Genomic DNA, 16177 nt, shown 5'->3' with positions numbered 1-16177 from the left:
TTTGTGATAACCTTGCACACTGATTAATAAACAATTGTATTTTTACCCTGTGTGGGTTATTGTGACTCTGAAGCCTCAAAGCTATAAAATCTTTGTTGAACTCACCCTGTGTGTGCTCGAGAACCACCTTCCATAACAGTGCTTTGTGTTGAGACCTCTGCTTGCAAACCACCCTTGCAAAGCAGATTTCTGTTTGGTTAATTCCCTAATAGGCTCTGGAGCTTTGCTCCCTGAGTCCTCAGCCTTGGGATAGATAGGAGAGCTGGTGGTAGCCTACCTAGGCAAGAGTGAGACTTTCTCCTCTTGCCTGTTTTGTAATTTGTGTGCTGTTTGAAAAAGGCCTTCCAGGCAGCTTGTGGCTCTTCCCCTTAGCTGGGCCGGGCCAGAGGGGCTTGGAACCCTTGACAATTACCCACCTTGGGCTTCAGCTGTGCTTGCAGAAAAGTTGTGAGAAAGTCCAGTTATAGCTGTCCTACATAACAGGTGGTTTTTCTCAAAGTGGGAGACGAGGCAGAACTGAAACAGCTTGGCCGAAATCTAGAGTATTAAAGAACCCAAAGGTCTGAGTAGCACCTTAAAGGGAGCTTTGACTTTCAAAAGCTCAGATCCTGAAAATCTGGCTGGTCTTTAAGATGCTCCTGGACCAGAATCTTTTTCTTCTACTACAGACCAACATGGCTACCCACCTGAAAAGGTCAGAGGCATACTCCGATCATGCTTTCCTGCCCCTCTAGCTGACAGTGCCAACGGAAATGGGAATGACAGGAATGCCAATGATAAGAGAAGATTTCTGATCTTGCAGTGGTCTCCAGGCCATTCCAGGATGGGAAGATAACAATAGTTCGTGAAGGGCAGCCAATTTCTAATGGGAAAATGATGGGGTCAGGAAGGATTAAACCACAGCACCATAGTCACTATCCAAATTGCCTCCTCCCCAGCTCCTCATGAACTTGCCTGTTGCCAAAAGCTTTTGTGGCTAGCGCAGGTGATCGAGCACTTCATGAAACAGACACCGTTGTTTTGAAGCCACCAGCGATGAGTTTGTACGAAAAGCACTCTGCCCAGATTGTTTGCAGGCTCATGTCTTTCAATTCATTATCTGTAATTTCAACCTCTATTAATTGGCCCATGTTCTGTGTGCTTTGAGAGCTCCCAGAAATGAGGAGCACTGAAACACGGCTTTTGCTGCAGCGCTCAATGTGAGGGGGCGGAATGAAATGAGACTTACTGAGTGCGTTTTTTAAAAGTCAGCCCCACCTAATCAAGTGGCTGGCAACAAGCAGTATTCAGGTTGGAGAATCTTCACCGCTGTAGATTTCAAGCAAAAAAGATGCAAAGCATTCTTCTGCCAAGAATGCTTTAAGTGTAAGATTTTTTACCTCAGACTCCTGGGTTGACTATCAAATGTGGGCACACACGCCACACTTTTGCTTGGTTTGCCTGGCGGTGGCGAGTGATCACTTGGTGGCTTGCCACCTTCCGCCAGTTGCCAGTGATCTACAGGCAGAGGGGCAAATTGCCAGGAGTTTGCCTGCCCCCCCCAGTGGGCACCTGGCAAGCTCTAATCACTGGTCTGATTCGTGAAACCTGGTGGAATTTTTTTTATGAAGCTCACCAGGTTTCATGTATTTTCGCCATTGACAGTGTCTTGCATATCGGATTCGGTTTCGTTTTCTCAGCCATGCCGGACGCTCCTCTCGGCTGGTCCGGGAGGAAACGACCGGGCACCCTGACCGGGCGGCTGATCTGCAAGGATTAGCCCCCAGGACTCCCAGGGAGGGAGCCAGGGTCCGGGACGCGGCGGGAAGAACTCCCCGAAACCAATGCGGGGGGGGAATTGCCCGTTTGTCCCTATGGAGGCTGGCAGATGTGCGCGGCGCCTCGAGTGCCGCCGGGCAACGAGAAACGGCAAGTAAAAGAAACAGGCGGAAGCCTGTAAACAAGCGAATCCCTTCTGTTCTACAAGCGTTTGTGAAGGAGAGGTTGATCTGAAGAAGACTCGCTCTTCCCCTTCGTTGAGTTCCAGAATTTTGTCGGCGCCCCCCCCCCCAAAATGGCAGCAAAGAAGCAAAGTCCCGCTCTCGGTAAGTCAATCTCGGCTACCTTGAAGGGGGAGTCGCTCGAAGAGTTGGTGCGCAGGGCGGTGGTGGAAGCCATAAAACCCTTTGTTGACAAGCTGAACGAAACTGATCAAAGGGTGGGCTTAATTGAAAGCGAGGTGAAAACCATTAAGGCAGCAGCGGGGGGGGCAGAAAAGTCTGCTCTGGAAAGTGCGTCACTTGTGAAGGCTACAAAAAAGGAGTTGAAGTTGGTGGAGAACCAGCTGATCGGGCTACAGGTGGAACGAACGCAGACAATTTTGCGTCTCCAAAACGTGAAAGAGGAGGAAAATGAGGATCTGTGGGATTTGGTCTCGGAACTACTGGCGACACCCGCGAGGACGACTAAAGAAGAGGTTAAAAGCGCCATTTTGGAGGTCCGTCGGGCTTCTTCAAAATATGCAACAAAGCGACAGTTGCCTCGTGAGATCATTATTGACTTTTTATCTAAAAAGATTCGGGACACCATCCTATATAACTCATACAATGCGGATTTGGACTTTATGGGTTTGAAAGTCAAGATTTTGAAGGACGTTCCATTTCTAGTCCGGAAACGGCGTTTTAAATATAAAAAGTTTGCAGCTCTTCTGAGGGACCATGGAATAAAGTACAAATGGTTATTCCCGGAAGGAATATGGTTCAGATATAAAGATCAGGCCTATAAGATATTATCAGAAGATCAACTAAAGGATTTTGAGAATAAAAACCCAGAACTCTGCTGCACCAAGAACGAAGAAAAGGAGGAGCCGGAGGGGGGGGGGAGGAGGAGAGCATCGCAACAGCAGTTGCACAGAGAGAATTGCGTCCGGGACCTAGAAGGGGGAGGAAAGTTTAATCAGATTTTGAAATGTTTATTCTCTGTATGATTAACCACTCCATCATTATTCTATGGAGCTATTTTTGTATTATGACAGTATGAAGGGAAACATTGAAGTGTAGTGTTTAGTGTTTGTAGTTCATTCCCCCCCTTTTTCTTTTTCCACCCCCCTTTGTCCCTTCCCTCTCCCCTTTCCTTGTGATAGTCTGTAGTGTTAAAAAAAAAAAAAAAAAAGACAGTGTCTTGCATATCGTCATTGGATTCAGTTTTATTTTGATATATTAGAAAATATTGATTATGAAAGTGCACAAATGCAGATTAAAAACAAGTTTAAAACATAAGGCCTGAATGGCAGGCTACATGTATATGCTAAAACTTGCTAAAACATCTCAAGGTACAGATGATGGTACAGTGCAATGACCAAAACAAATAGACCAAGATACAGTAAAAAAACCCGACCAGACGTGTTTCGGCCCTAAGGCCTTCCTCAGTGGTCAATTATAAACAATTTATAATCAAACACACCCACACATATAGAAACCAATCATGAAATGCTCCCGGTGTTTTATCGAGAGCTGTAACAAAAGAAGAAGGGGAGAGGAGAAAATGTCTTAATATAATATAGTCTATTATTAAGTGCTAGAATGATTTTAGGTAAAATACTAAATCAACATTTACCTCTAGTATTGTGTGATAAAATACAATTATTGCAGTAGACCCAGGACTGCATTCGCACAATGCTCTAAGAAGTGTTTTTTAACACCTGGAATTAATTACATAAATGCTAAATAAACTGATTTCTTCAAAAATAACATCATCCATTTTGATAGATCAAGATGGGTAGCTGTGTTAGTCTGCCTGTAGCTGTAGAAAAGAGCAAGAGTCCAATAGCACCTATAAGGCTAACAAAATTTGTGGCAGGGTGTGAGCTTTCATGAGCCACAGCTCACTTCTTCAGCTATATACCCTTTCACAAATTTTGTTAGTCTTATAGGTGCTGCTGGACTCTTGCTATCATCCATTTTGTTTTTATCCTGTCCTTCCTCCAAGGACTTCAGGTGGCATACGTGGGTCTCTCCCATTTTATCCTCACAACATCCTAACAAAGTTAAGTGAGGCTGAGGGAAAGAGTGAGCTTTATGGCTGTGAGCTTTCAAACACTGACCTCCCCAGCCTGAATCTGATACACTCACCACTACACCACATGGGCTGCGAATCACACAAAACTCCATGATTCTGCTGTGTAGGTCATAGCCTGTGACAATATGCTTTATGTAACTTACTCCATGTAAACATACTGGAAAACTCATCCAGCATTTGTGGCCCACTTACATCTCTGTGTATTCCATCCCACCTGGAGTGTTTATTCCATCCCACCCAAGGTCCTTTCTTAAAACAGCTGCTGTCTTTCCTTTCTTCCAGGCATGATTTTACAGTTTACAGAATGAGTGTGTTTTAAAAAATGAGGACATTTCTGTTTTTTAAAAAATAGTGGTCCACCAAAGTAATCCAATTTCCACCCACCTGACCTCCCCAGTTCTGCCTATCCACCTTTCCCTCAAGATCAAGGTTGACTTTTTAAGATGACAATCAGTTTTTCTTCCTAACTGGTCTTCAAACAAATTCTCTTTTTGTTGTTTTGGTACTTCGAGCATGGTCGGATGTTTAGAACACATGCGGCTGCCTTATACCAAGACAGACCATCAGTCCATCAAGGTCAGTATTGCCCACTCTGACAGGAAGTGGCTCTCTAGGGTCTCAGGTGAAGGTCTTTTGCCCCACCTACTACTTGGTCCTTTTAACTAGAAATGCTGGGGATGGCACTGGATATTCTGAGGCAGAGGCTCTACCACTTAGCCATGGGACAGTAGGGGGCAGAGTAAGGAAGTCATTATTTGTTTAAGGAAGATGGTGTTATGAACAAGCAAAAGTTCTTAAACTAAAAAAAAAAAGACAGCTCTTAATCAATGTGTTCTGAAGTTAACCATTCATATACAGTGCAACACACATAATCAGATTAGGCCGCTTTGAAGCATGAGGAGAGGCAGGATATAGGCAGGCAGGCAGGCAGGCAGGCAGAGAGAGAGAGAGAGAGAGAGAGAGAGAGAGAGAGAGAGATGACAAGCTTATAGAAAGTTTGATTAATTATGGAGAAATCACCGAGCCACAGGAATATTGCAGCCCAGCTGAAAAGGACAGCTGGCTATGGTCATGCCACTACACTACGTGAGCATACAGCAATTTAGGTAGGAACATCATCACGGGTGGATTTAGGGGCAAACAGACCCAGTGACTACCAGGCTTGTCTGTGTACTGAAACAACTTGTACAAACTAAAAGGGTTGGCAGTCTGAGGGTGTCACCTACTTATAGTACTTTAACACTGATCCCTTCAACATTGGTGTCTGCTTGTGTCTTCGTGTTTGTGCATTTCAGGTATTTTAAGATTAAAACACTTCTCTCTGTTTAGAGGAAACACTCTTGCTTTTATTTGCTGTTTTGTGGCGTGAAGAAACACAGATTTACAGATCCTAGCATGCAAATGTATCTTCTTTTATATTGCTTGGATAAATCATGCACCCAAATTGTGCATGGGCTACAAATACAATCAACAATAAGGTATTCAAAAGTTGGAAGAATGGAGAGGCGTGAGTGCTGGCAATGCTGTTCACCTGGGGGACCACTTGATCCAGGGCCAACCCTGATCATCCTCACATGGCGTGATCTAACTGCAGCCATAGGGACGTCTACGGAAAAGCAACTTCTATCTGGTAATGTGAGAAGACATCCTTCCCTGTAGCTTCAGCCAACTGCTAGATAATGTACTGACTATTAGTGTAATGTCACCAAGAGCTTTCCTTGCTCTTGGTAGTTTCTTTCACCAAGCGGCTCTCTCTATTTCCAGCGAGAAAGGCAAAGCTGGCCAAGGCAGCCGAGTCGTGCTCCCTACCAGAAAAGCTGCTGAACAGCGTGGGCGGTGAAGGAATGCACGCCATGCGTCTTTCCTGTCTCAGCAGATCCCAGCACCTGCTGGAGAGAACTGAGGCCTGGCTGAGCCAAACGCAATGCCCCCCCCCCCTCACAGTCCAATAGTTAAATTATCTAGTGATGAAACCATCAGTCTAATCACCCAGAAGTGTGAGGGATGAAATCCGCCCGTGTCGCTTTTGGCAGCTCAAGCTAGCAAACAGGGACATACTGCTACTCGATGAAAACACCACCACAGAGAACTGACTGGGCCAGTCCCTTTGTTGTGGGGAAGGCATGTAAACAGAGCATGTCTGGAGACCTCAATAGGGTACTTGCTCTCTGTAATTCAATTCACAGCACGTCTCATCTGCGGAAAACTCAGTTTGTGGAGGCAGCCACAAACTCACATTTACTGCATTTTGGGCCACATACAGTAAAATGATGTGGGAGAGCCTTCTTGGAACTCTGCCCTTGCAAAATTCAGGTAGACTGCACATTTAAATCCCCCCCCACCCAATTTCTGCTCCAATTTCTGCTGTCTTATTATCAGCTCAACTAGATGAGATACTGGAATTTCTGTGAACAGAGAATGTGGTGGCTCAGTTCCAACCAGCACAAGGGTACTAGGAAACCTCCCCACACTTTGTTTTCCTCAACTGATATGGCCCCAGGGAGTCACTGTTTGCCCCATCTGTATTAGAACCTCTACACTTGCTGCAGTGGAGCAAAGGGCAGCTCAGATGAAGAAGATAGTATGAGAGAAAGGTTTAAAACCTTCTTCTCTTACACCATATCCCAACTGAAGTCAGTCTCCCATGCATCTGGTTTTAAAGAAAAAATATGGGGGGGAAACATTCACAGAACCCTCAACATTGCATATTGCAGCACCCTAAGGAAAAGGATTTTAGCTAGCCTCCTTGATATTATATTTTTATATATGAAGAGAATTTGGACTTGAACCAGTAACATCCACAGCATTACTTCCTTTTTACTGCTATTTATACTTGTAATGTAGTGCCAGGTGCTATGCTGAACACAGAAGAGAGACAGTCCCCCTATTCAAAAGTCTTTCAGTCTCCACTAACAAGATAGACAGGAGTGGAAGAGAGATCAGACATCTGTCATAAATAGCATGGATAGGTTAGGTAGAGAGTCCCATGGTGGTGAATGAGCAGATAAGGTGAGCTTGTGGCAGAAAGACATTTGAAGAAGGGGGTTTCATGAGTGGGTTTGGAGGACAGAGAAGTAGTAGTTTTATGCTAAAATTACAATCCTTTGGTATTCCGCTTGTGAATTTAAGTATGATCTGCATGCATTGCCATGCTACCTGGTTTTTTTCAAACATACATGGATTAGGTGGATGGAGTGGGTTGGATTCAGACTAAAAGTGCAATCCTAAGCAGAGTTACTCCAGTCTAAGCCCACTGATTTCAATTGACTTAGACTGGAGTCACTCTGCTTAGGATTGCACTGTAAATCTCCCAGTGGCAGAATGGAACTTTCCTACCTTCCCCCCCCCCCCCCATGCAGCCCATAGATCTCCATTAAATGCTGCTCCTGGGGGGGGGGGCAGGGAATGACATGGGGGGGTCTGCAGCAGGAAGGGGGAAATCAGCAGAAATTGTCAATTTAGTGTGGCTGCAACTCAGTGCAGGTCTTGTGTGGTCAGCGTGGGCAGTGACTGGCCATTGTCCTGTTCTGTGCCTGCATTGTAGTGGACAAATCAAATTAACGGGGCCAGAGCTGAATACTGAGTGTGCCATGCACGGGACACATCAGAGATGGCACAGAGGTTAAATAAAGGGTGACCGCTGGGAGAATCTTGTCAAGCTAGCTGTGATTGAACTGTGCGGTTAAAAGCCATATGACTTTTGTTATCTGATGATCTCTTGTGGTTTTTGCTATTTGGCTATAGAAGACAAGCCTGCTGCTAGCAAAAGCTGAGAGTTAAGATGGATATATTTGTATTTTCTGAGAACTGGAGCAGGGTTTACTACTTGTGAGGTATACCATTGTCCGCTTACTTCTCTGGGCAATGAGTTTTGCAGGTTATTGTGTTGTTTCAAAAAGTCACAAATGCAGCATCACAGCAAAACAAAAGAAGTCTGTGTGCATGGTAAAAGCCTTGTGAGGTCTATTTTTTAATTTTAATTTTTCAGTATTTTCAGTAACAATAAGAGGGTTGCTATTCCAACTTTACAGGGTTTGTAACAATATTATTTCTATTGTGATTATTTAACATAAATATGATAACGACAAAAATCCTAACTTTAGTGTAGCTTGTTTCAAGTTTTATACATACACGTGAGGTCTATTTTTAAAATTAGAATTCCTTTCGAAAGTTGGAATTCCAAAGTTTTAAATTTCAAAAGCAAGAAATTATTCTCACAATCCTCACCATAGTTAACTTGATCCTGTATTCACTCCATTGCTTAAGAACGGGGCTTTTTTTCAGCTGGAACGCGGTGGAACGGAGTTCCGGAACCTCTTGAAAATGGTCACATGGCTGGTGGCCCCACCCCCTGATATCCAGACAGGGGGGAGTTTAGATTGCCCTCCGCGCCACTCCAGCAGTGCTGGCCACCAGCCATGTGACCATTTGCGCTGAGGGTGATTTAAACTTTAAAAAACTCCCCCCTTGTTCCAGCTGACCCAAAGTGACGTCATTGTGCAGTCCTGGGAGCGTGCGTGCAGTTTGCATGTGCGCATGTGGTACTAGGGGCACCACCTCCCACCAAGAGTTGCCTCCTGTGCTGGCAACCCACTGAGTTCCACCACCTCTTTTCCCAGAAAAAAAGCCCTGCTTAAGAATGTAGGAAGTGCCTTGCTGGAACAAACCAATAAGAATTCTGGTCACCACCAGTGAATATTTAGGTGGTTCAATAGAAACTGGCCACAAGTTCACTAGTGGATTTTAGTCTACTTTCTGCCTATTCCTGGATACAATTTATGAAGCAATTTTTTTCTTAATCCCCTTGAAATTCTCTTTAAAGAAATTATTTGTCTCTAGTCTAAGATTCTCCCTACTACCAGAAGAATCTGAATATTGCTAACTTCATAAGGATTCTAATTTTCTGTATTGCCTAACGAGCTGAGGTTGGGTTAGATTCTATACATCAGCGATCCCCCCAAGTGGTGTTTTTAGAAAGTGGGTGAAGCCAGGAATGACTCAATGTGGACAGCTGCAGTGAGGAGGTGGAAATGGATGAAATTGTCCCTCCTGTTTCTTCTGCCAGTGGCATTTCCCCAGTTCAAGAGGCTCTGCTGATGCAAGAGGCAGTGCAAGGGGATTTTACTCACTTCCGCCTCCTCACTATAGCTGTTCATGTTGTGTGGCTTTTTTGTTCAACACCCAGTATCCGTTTTTTGGCCTTCACAGGAGGCTGAAGGAAGAGAATCAGATGGGAAAAACCAGTCCTACCAGGGCCGTGTACTGGCCATTGTATCTCACTAGGGCTGCCATTCCCCCGCCTAGGGCGGGGGATCCCCTGCTCCCACTCTTCTCTCCCCCGTGCTCACTTACTTGACTGGTGGGGGGCCTGCTCCCCAGGGCGCCCCCCCGGTGGTGCGGCACACTCCTGCAGCCACAGTGGCCCAAATCACACCCTGCAGCACCCCATAACGGGCCTGTTTCAGGCCGAATTGTGCCACTCGAGGAGTGCAGGGGAACGCCCTTTGCCCTGCGCAGCCACCTTTGACCCACATGATGATGTCATTTCATGGAAATGACGTCATCATGCAAGTCGGGAGTGCATAGCATGCGCATGCACGCATAAAGAAAAAGACCCAGGACAAGGCAGGGTAAGTCCCAGGTTCCTGCCGGGGGAGTCAAGAGACCTGGAAAACTTAGATCTCACTGTTACTTGTTCGCTTTTAGTTAGAAAATATAATTCACATGAATATGTATTAAACATCTTTTTAACTTTACTATGATAACACCATATAGAAGCATAAATGACACAATTTATCTGCTATTACTCCATAAGAAAAGTACTGCTCGATCAGGCTAAACTCAATGTAATCCAGCTTTCTGTTTCCCACAGAAACTAACTAGATCATTCTGGGAAGCTCTCAAACAGGGCATGAAGGCAAAGCCCTCCTTCATTGTTGCCAACAAATTGGTCATTGAAGGTATACTGCTTCTGACCATGGAGGTCCCATTTAGTAATTGTGGCTAATAGCTGTTGATAGACTTTTTCCCCATTCGGCTCTCTAGTCCTTTTAAGAGATAAGCTAATGGCAATCATCAAATCCTGTAGCAGTGATCTCCATGTATGAACTTAACATTGTGTGAAAAAATATTTTAGTTTGCCAGTTGGTTTAAATCATGTCACTGTGAATTTTAGTATTAAGGAAGAGGGAGAAAAAGTTCTCTCTACCTACTTTCTTTGCACTATCATACATTTATAATCCTTAGTCTATTGTGATTCCTTTAGCTGTCTTTTTTCTTAATTCTCAACCCCCAACCCCAAGCTCCCATCCTCAAAAAAAATCAGGAGTGGGAGAAAAGTGGCCTCCATAGTGATGCTCTGGGGATTTCCTCTAGTCTCTATGATCTTTACAAGAGAGATTAGAGGAAATTCTAGAGTGTTGCCCAGAACTGCCTGCCCCAAACTCTACCTTCCCCAGCTGCTCCCCCCAAATCTCCCAGCATTTGCCTAGGTTGGGTTGGGAACCGTACCCTGTGCACAGGTGTAATTTACATAAAGGTGATATGAACTAAAGGAATTTCAGGGCCATGTTGCAATATTAGGAAGTATCTGACGTGCTAAATAATGATAACGATAACGATAAAGATAATGCACAAAATGGTCACACAAGTGTAACTTATGTAGTGCATGCTTTTTTGAGGTTGGAAAGCAGTGCTGAGTCATCTCTTCATTTATGTCTTGCTCCAGGTCCGGCTGGTCATTGCAGAAAAGGGGTTACCATGTGACGAACGGGACGTTAGCATGCCACTGACCGAGCACAAAGAGCCCTGGTTCATGCGGCTCAATCTTGGGGAAGAGGTGCCTGTGATCATTCATGGAGACAACATTATCAGTGACTACAATCAGATCATTGATTACATGGAAAAGAACTTCATAGGAGGTAAGATGAGACATCTGGAGCCTGTCACAGGCAGGGGTCTAGGGAGGAATCTTCAGCCCCGAGTCCCTTTTCCGTTATGTGAATAGATAAGGAAAGTAGAGAAGAGTTTGTAAGCAGGGCTGCCAATGAATTAAATAAGGTCATTGAGTAATCAGTTTAAAATGCAGAAGGTTAACCGCTGTAAATAAATTTGCATAGATGACTTTTTTATGATATTGACAGGATTGTAGGTTATAAACCAAAGCTATCTGTTAAAAAACCATATTGAACATTTCCCTTTTTAATTCCCTATTACAGTCACACACTGGAAGTGAAACTGCTTTGGGTGTATTCATTTTCTAATGTGCCATTAACTCTCAGCTCTAATGGTTGAAATTTGGCCTCACAAATCAATCAACTAATGTTTTATCGATTTAATTTTGCCCGTTAACAAATAAGCAGGGCGACAAGATTTTATTTTTTAAGGCCTTTGGCCAAGTGCTGTTTGTTTGAAAAGTCAAGTTGGGAAGGGGACTTCTGCAGATCCAGTTCAGTTCTGGAGACCTCCACTTCCTAGATTTTCATTTGTTCCTTTGATTTTGTGCATTAGATCTCAAGATAACTTATCATTTCATAAACATTATGGCCATAGCTGCCTCAGTGCCCAACTGCACATAACATGATAGTAAAATCAAAAAGAGTCCAGTAGCATCTTTAAGACTAACCAATTTTATTGTAGCATAAGCTTTCGAGAATCACGTTCTCTTCGTCAAATGCATGATACAGAGACTGGTCAAATATAGAAGAGGAGGGAGGAGAAGGGGAGGAGAGAGAAGAGGCAATTGGGGGGGGGGAGGGTGCAACCAAAACATTCCTTTGCTAGTATATGTAATTGCCTCTTCTCTCTCCTCCCCTTCTCCTCCCTCCTCTTCTATATTTGACCAGTCTCTGTATCATGCATCTGACGAAGAGAACTTGATTCTCGAAAGCTTATGCTACAATAAAATTGGTTAGTCTTAAAGGTACTACTGGACTCTTTTTGTATTTACTACCACAGACTAACACGGCTAACTCCTCTGCATCTATAACATGATGGTGAAGCCCAAAAGCAGCTCCTTTGCTGCAGAACTGTTCTAGTGAGGACGCAGTTTGCCATTCAAAAGGGCCAAAAGAAAGAATCACTTAATCCTTCTCCTGACTTCTGCTTTCCCCAGGAACCTCCCCCTGCCCCCCAAATACTTTATCATTGTGACCCCGAGAGAAGCACCCAAATTTATCACGCAAACAAGGTTGTCAGCTGCCTGGAGAAAAAGTCCCCTCCTTTAACAGAGGCTTGATGGGCTGTTACTTACTTACTTACTTGGATGTTATTTACCTTCATGCTATGAAAAGCTTCAGCTGCCAATTTCTACACATTAAGCCTCTTTTAAAGGAGAACATTTTTCCTCCCGGCCTGTCAACACTCCTACTCACAAACACAGATCCTCCTGACCACTGCAGAGTAAAAACAGAGACATTTCTCCCTTCTCCCAGTGATCCGACCCCTATGTTTCCTTGCTGTTTTATGTACTTTTGATACGTGTTTTAGTTTTGGTTCTGATTGGTGTTTTTTATTAATTGTTTTTATAATGATGTTAACTGTTAGCCACCTGGGTGGCCCTGATGGAGGCAGCATACAAAGTTTGTAAATAAAACAAAATACAATAAATAAATTTCAGGAAAAGGGTTAAGCACCCTCCCTTTCCCCCAAATGTGTTTCCATTTCAAATTTCCTCCCTCATAGATGCTTTGCAGTGGAGAAAAAGTAGCCATGCCAGGATAGGCAATTTGATGCAGAGATGTCCAGTGTCCATCTCTTGATGACTATCGGCACCCCATGTCCTACGGACAGCCCACTTTGTGGTGTGTGTGTGTGTTGCTTCCACTAAAGCAGAGTGAGGGCTGGTCCTCTGCTTTTCTTTTGCCAGTTAAGTGACTAGGCTGAGTGCCAAGAATACAATACCAGGGAAAGACACAAGTGTTCTTTCCGGATCTGTCCAACATTTTCAATTTACCAAGGAGTCTAGAGTGTGATGATAACCTTTGTTCTCCAGCAGTGCAATCTCATGAAGTAGGGGGCTCTTTGGTAGATAGGGTTACCACTTGCCAGCCTCCAGTAGGAAGCTGGAGAGCTCCCGGAATTACAACTGATCTCTAGCCAACAGACATCAGTTCCCCTGGAGAAAATGGCTGCTTTGGAGGGTGGACTTATGGCATTATACTCTTCCGAGTCCCTCCCCTCCCTAAACTTCACCCTCTCTAGGCTCCACCCCCAAAATCTCCAGGAATTTCAAACCTGGAGCTGACAATCCTATTGGTAGGGTTGAGTTTGGCTTGACCCACAAAGGCACAGCTTCACAGAAGTTGCCAGCTGTGCTCAGAAGCTGCCACATGGCACAGTTTCCCAACTGCCACCACACTGTCCCATCAGCAGGTCTAGAAAGCTGCCATATTATATATGGAACATGGGTGCAGTTGCTCCAAAGTGGGAAATTTTGCAAGTGCGTTTTCCCTAAAAGGTGGGGGAAATGTCACTAACCAGTTTTTTTTTTCATTTTGTTTTACTTTTGGCCTTTACATTGTTTTACTTTTCATTTTGTTTACATAGGATTTGCACCTTCTTTTGTGCTGGAAGCTTCTCCTTGCAGCCTTCTTTCTCAGTTCTGTTTCCAAAGCCTGCCAGACCAAGAAACTTCTTCAAAGGCTACGAACGGATATTTCAGTGGGGTCTTTTTGCAGCCAAAGTCACAGATCATGTCTTCTGTGCAAGCAGATGCTTTAAGAATGGCCTAAAAATAGATCCACATGAAAAGGGGGAGCCTTGGCAGCCCTACTGCATTCTTGGTTGCTTAAAAGCTCTCGCATTCAAATGAACTCCCTTTCCCACCCCCACCCCTTACTGCCTTCAGCGGATTTCAGCTGGGAAAGAAAATGTAGCCAGCAGAATATGAGACTTTGGGTTAGTTTAATCGCTCTGGTCTTTGCTGAATCCACAAAAGATGTAATCCAAGCTCCAATTCTAAACACATTTATCTTGAAGCAAAGGTGAAGGCAGACATCACAGTTTTCAGAGCAGTGGAGCAAGTTTGGCAGCTCCTCCCTATCTTTGGTCTAAATATACTTTTGTTCTTTGAGATCAAGATTTCAAGAATGAAACAGTTATGCAAGTTCTTAGCTGAGGAATCTGTGCATGGCACCCAGGTTGATTCCAAGAAACCTTCCCCCACTCCACTCCTCAAAAGGGCTTTTTCTTATTGATAAGGTGGTGGTGTGGACTAGTGATAAGAATTTGGACTGGGATCAGGGAGTGTGTGTGTGTTATGTGCTATCAAGTCACCTCCAACTTATGGCAACCCTATGAATGAAAGACCTCCAAAACATCCTATCATTAACAGACTTGCTCAGATCCTGCAAACTAGAGGACGTGGCTTCTTTTATTGAGTCAAGCCATCACATCCTGAGTTCAAATCCCCACTCTGTACCATGGAAGCTTCTTAGATAACCTTGGGCCAGGCACTCGTTCTCAGCCTACCCTATCTCCCAGACCAGAGCTCCTATTGTGAGGATAAAATAAAGGAGGGGGGGGGGTGATATTGTAAACGTTGTGCCTCTATTGGAGAGAAAAGCAAACAAATAAACAAATATATAAACAAATAAACACGTAAATGCATATATCACTTTTTAAAAGGCAGACAGCCCATTTGAAACAAGTCAGAAAGGGCAAGGCTAAGGGGCACTTGATTCAAGGGTATTCAATGGCCTGAAGAAAAATGCCTCGTCCTTTTAATACAGGCTTAATGGGATGTTATTAACTAGTTGATGTTATTTGCCTGTATGCCATGAAAAGCTTCACCTGCCCACTTTCTACACATTAAACCTCTGTTAAAAAGAGAGGAATTTTTTTCTCTAGGTCTCTTAGCAACCCTACTTGATTCACAGGCACACATAGTTGTCATTTTAGTTATGACACTAAGAAGACATAGATCCAGAGGAGTTAGCCGTGTAGCATAAGCTTTCGAGAACCGAAGAGAACTGTGGTTCTCGAAAGCTTATGCTACAATAAAATTGGTTAGTCTTAAAGGTGCTACTGGACTCTTTTTGATTTTACTAAGAAGGCAGACATCCTCCATCGCTGTGGGTGTCTCCTGCAAAGTCTTGCTTAATATTACATCTGTTTTCATCACAGAACTCCATGGTACCTAGTCCTAAATATGATGTTCATGTTATGTGTTTGTGTGCATGTGAGTGATGCCACCATCAGAGGCAATTGCTTCTGTATTGAAATCAGGGATTCATCCCATGCCAGGATTTTCTGGTGTTCAGCATCCCTACTGACAACAGTTTGGAGTAGTGGTTAAGAGTGCGGGACTCTAATCTGGAGAACTGGGTTTGATTCCCCACTCCTCCACTTGAAGCCAGCTGGGTGACCTTAGGTCAGTCATGGCTCTTTCAGAGCTCTCTCAGCCCCACCCACCTCACCGGGTGTTCGTTGTGGGGATTATAACAACATACTTTGTAAACTGCTCTGAGTGGGCATTAAGTTGTCCTGATGAGCAGTGTATAAATAGAATGTTATTATTATTATATTATTACAAGAAGTATGAGTCAGCAGCAAAGGTTTAGCCCAAGTCAGGCCAAGGTTCAGGAGCAGCAGTTATTGAGCAAAAGGGCCAGAGACAGGGTTTCCAACATCCAGGTGGAGCCTGGAGATCTCCTGGAATTGCTTCTCATCTCCAGACTACAGAGATCAATTCCCCGGGAGAAAATAGTACCTTTGGAGGGTAGACTTATATAGCTTTATAACCTGCTGAGTTCCCTTCCTTCCTCCCATCCTATCCAGGGTCTATTCACAAATCTCCAGGAATTTCCCAACCCAGAGTTGGCAACTCTAGCAAAAGTTGCAAAAAGGAAGGAACAGCAGGGAACCAGAGTTCAGTCTAGCCAGATTTTCTCCATGAGAAGCAAGATGTTCAGACTGAGGGACAGGCTTCATGGCTAAGCCTTACTAGGCCAAGGAAGCCTGCATTTATTTATGCATTTACAAAACCCAGGTTGGAAAAAATTATGTTTTAAATCGACTGTACTATAATGTCATGACCACAAACCAAAGTAAGCAGCACATCTAAATCAGATCTCATTAGATGTGTACCTGTGGCCGTCTTCTGGTAGCCCCCTGCTACGTG

General features: G+C 44.1%; 1 protein-coding gene across 4 annotated transcripts in view; it reads left to right on the top strand.

Moving 5' to 3' along the window:
- GDAP1L1 (ganglioside induced differentiation associated protein 1 like 1) overlaps positions 1-16177 on the top strand; it is a 58722-nt gene that overhangs the window by 10770 nt on the left and 31775 nt on the right. For all 4 annotated transcript variants that reach the window (XM_054981029.1, XM_054981030.1, XM_054981025.1 and 1 more), the window contains one exon: positions 10784-10976. In XM_054981029.1, the coding sequence (XP_054837004.1) occupies positions 10784-10976 (193 nt within the window). The remainder of the gene's footprint in view (positions 1-10783; positions 10977-16177) is intronic.

Source organism: Eublepharis macularius, chromosome 5 (assembly GCF_028583425.1).
Source record: "Eublepharis macularius isolate TG4126 chromosome 5, MPM_Emac_v1.0, whole genome shotgun sequence".
Lineage (NCBI taxonomy): Eukaryota > Metazoa > Chordata > Lepidosauria > Squamata > Eublepharidae > Eublepharis > Eublepharis macularius.
This window is presented reverse-complemented; position numbering and strand designations above follow the sequence as displayed.